This window comes from Lactuca sativa, chromosome 7 (genome assembly GCF_002870075.4).
Source record: "Lactuca sativa cultivar Salinas chromosome 7, Lsat_Salinas_v11, whole genome shotgun sequence".
NCBI lineage: Eukaryota > Viridiplantae > Streptophyta > Magnoliopsida > Asterales > Asteraceae > Lactuca > Lactuca sativa.
In genome coordinates this window covers 65,769,896-65,773,480 of record NC_056629.2, presented here as the reverse complement: position 1 = coordinate 65,773,480, position 3,585 = coordinate 65,769,896, and the positions used below count along the sequence as shown (strand labels likewise).

Sequence of the window (3,585 nt, the reverse complement as noted above, 5' to 3'; positions counted from 1 at the left end):
CAAACTAAATTCAAATCCAATCTGATCCGATCCAATTACAATTCGGTCGTACCAGTTTTTATAATTCGATTTTCAAAAAATCATAACATTTTAAAAGGACATAGACTTATAATATGATCTAATTTTACAGAAGAAGCAAAAACAAATTATTTACTTGTGATTTAAAATTTATAAACAACCACTAAGAAGACATATTATAGTTTATTATTTAATAGATAAAAAGCTTTTGAGAGAAAGTACATATTAATGTCTTTTATTAGGTAAAACTTTTTGAACTTATTTAAAAAAATTATAAAATTAATAAATAATTATAGATATATTGAAAATAAATACATAACAAATTGTTATTCGGTTTTTACGGACTATTCGGTTCTTATTTTATAAACAAAAACCAATCCGAAATCCAAAATAATAATTCGGTTTTGTTGAAAACCAATCCAAAAATCTGAACCAAATAGTCCAATCCAAATTATATAATTGGACAATTCGGTTTTGTCCAAATAGTGAACAACCTACTTACAAGTCATTTTTCAATATTTAATTACACATCATAAGTCATGTCATTAATTGACTTTCATTAGCCGGTTTACCCTAAATGGGAAGTGAACGAAAGTATAAATTAGTTAGGTTTTTTTAAACAAAAGGTTAGTTCGTTGGATTTTTTTGAACAGACAAAACATAATTGGGTTTTTTAAACGGTTTGAAAACTTCGATGAGCTTTTAAGTCATTTTCCCAAAAATTAACTAAGTTTCCTTTTTTTTTCAAAGCATAAAATGTGGCCTTGTTAAGTTTATTTTTAAGTTAAAAGTCTTACTTATATTTGGTTAAATAGACTTTAGACTTTAGATTAACAAAGTTTTGATATTTTTTTAACATTTCTTGCAAACATAAAACACACATCATAAAACTTGAAGGAAAAAAAGGACCTAATTAAACCCTCCAAATTGCATGTTTTTTGGCACAATTTCAATAATATCACTAAGTTTTGTCTCGCATCCACTTCCACAAGTTTACTATATCATCCGACTCAAAATGCCGATAAATGTATAAAAACTATTTTGGCACAAATCAACATATCTCTCTATTGGTTAATTCGAACCATATCTGAAACATGCATACATCTTTATGTCGGGTGTTCTTCTGAATCAGTGTTTGATGATGATGATGATGATGATGATGAAGGTTCCTTATCAATTACCATAAGGATCTTCTGTTCATGTGTAATGTCATCTTCAATTTTTGGTTGTTTGTAATCTTTCGGGAGTGGGTTACAGTTGATTGTATACCAAACAGGTCTTTCTTCTTGGAATAATCTGAAAAGACAAAAATACCCATCATGATGGTGGGTTAAAATTGATGAATATTGTGAAAAACTATTTGTTGGAATGTAAGGGTAAAATGGTCATTTAGTCTGATTGAGACACTTCACTTACGGGTGTTTGCAAAGCATTGGGGAATGGATTGTTAGTGCATATTTGCATGTTGACAATTCAGTGATAGAACTAATCATAGCTCGAGGTTCTGAACACACAAATCTCACCTACAAAACACAAACAAAAAATTAAATAAAATCCAAATAATATATAATTCAAAAAATTAATTAATTTGAAATTGAGAAAATAGTTTCAAATTCATCAAACCTCAGTTGCTCGAGGCTCGTTTGTAAGATCACAAGTTGTTCCATTTGTATATTGATGAGCATGATACCTAACATTAATCATATAAAACAAAAACAAAACATAAATATTCAATTAATATGGATTATTTGGTAATATTTAATATAATAATCATCTATAAAAAAAATTAATAAATATTTCATATTTGTAATTGTACCTTTGTGATGCATCTTTGGAGCGAGGATCTTTCAGAGTTGAAATGTCGGATAAATTACGGTTGTATGCAGCTGTAGCTTCAGCATCGTATTCACCCAAAATAAATTCTTGAACAACCTGAACGAGGGGTATTTTGGTAAATTTACCGGAATTTAAAAAAAGAAAAAAGAATTATAAATCTTGATAACAACCCGTTCTTCCTCCAGGTGAATTTGACGAAGCTTCTTTTGATAACAAAATTCATAAGACCACCATCCTTCTTGCTGCAAGAAATAATTATTGAATTTGATACAATGGTGAAGGGCAAAATCGTAATTTGTTTTAGAGAGGTAAAAGTTCTGACCCTGAGAAAGCATCGGTCCTTAAGTGCTTCAAGGAGTTCATCTGGTGTCTTCAATTTGAAACGTTTTTCAGTTTCCAAAATTAAACTTGTGGAGTTTTGTTGAATTGTTTGTTTTTCACTTTTGGATTTTTCCACTTTAGGTAAAAAACATACAAATTTTTCTCCATTTTTCTTTGGCATCACCACAGATTCTTGATCATCATCCTGCAAAAAAGCAATAAATCAAAAAATTTAATAATGAAACTAAGTTGTAGCTTTCTGTATGTTGCCCTTAACTTTTACTATCTTCTTGAGTTGCCATTTTCATAATCAAAAAGAATTGATGACAATGATTTGCATTAACAAGATTCTTTAATTTTCATTATTAAACGTTGAAAGTTTATGTCAAATGTTTTGGGATGAAAAGAATACAGTTTATCAATGCATCTTATGATAATGAGAAACTAGAATGTATGAATTTATATATGGTGACTTACAGGATGAAATGGTGAATCTTCTGAATGGAATTCAATATCATATTTTGGTTCTCTAGAGCTGCGACCTAAGCTACCTGAAACTCAACCATTTATAAACATTTAAACTTAAACTACTCTAAACAAGTAATCATAATGAAGATGAAACGAATTACAAAGAAATTTGGGGAAACGAAGCTTCCCCCATTAAGTAATCATAATCTTCTATGCTTTTCTACAAGTTATGTTTATGATTTATCTCAACCTCCTTGGATTTTTTTAAATAAATTCGTATTCACATTTCGACTTTATCTCTCTAATTTGCTTCATAGAACTAATCTACATCATCTGACATGTTAGAATCTTACGAAACCTCTCAATACCTTCTGAGCAGATTATATTAATTACATACTTGACGACTCAAATATTTTGAAATTGATAACAAAATAAACACCCGCAAGCGACTGAGCGTGGAATTGGAACTGCTTTTGAACAAAAAATTTTGTAGAATTACCCAAAATGGAATGTGTTCTTCATCCGTTTCACAGACACGGAGAAATTGGAAAATTACCTCCATGAGTTGGGAAGATCTGCTCGGCTAAGACATCGTAATTGAACAAACAGGCGAATAGAAGCAAAACCCACATCAAAATCGAGCCCATCTTTCACGTCGAACTGTGTGATTTAGTCACCAAGAAGAAGAGAAAGGAATTTTGGGGTTTGTATTTGGTGGGTGATTAATGAATCAACGAGGGAGCTGAGAGTCAAAAAGTAATTTTAAAGGGGTCAAATGAAAGTTTATGAAATAAATAAAACCAATCCAATTGAAAGGTGCCACGTCATCCACAGAGGGTGACGTGTTAGAAGCAAGTTTTCTAATGGGCTTGACTAAAAAGTTTAGGCTCAGTTGCAACTCGGGCTTTATATAGGGTTGTTGGTATTCATATAACTTTTGGT

General features: G+C 30.5%; 1 protein-coding gene across 1 annotated transcript; it reads right to left on the bottom strand.

Annotated features, from left to right (window-relative positions):
* Nucleotides 1-931: 931 nt before the first annotated feature.
* Nucleotides 932-3,384, bottom strand: LOC111882259 (protein OS-9 homolog). The gene is made up of 8 exons (XM_023878615.2): nt 3,200-3,384; nt 2,653-2,726; nt 2,177-2,380; nt 2,025-2,096; nt 1,835-1,950; nt 1,642-1,708; nt 1,435-1,541; nt 932-1,314 (listed from the first exon to the last, which is right to left on the bottom strand). Exons 1-8 carry the CDS (start codon nt 3,288-3,290, stop codon nt 1,125-1,127), a joined length of 921 nt encoding a protein of 306 aa, XP_023734383.1. The 5' UTR covers nt 3,291-3,384; the 3' UTR covers nt 932-1,124.
* Nucleotides 3,385-3,585: the final 201 nt, after the last annotated feature.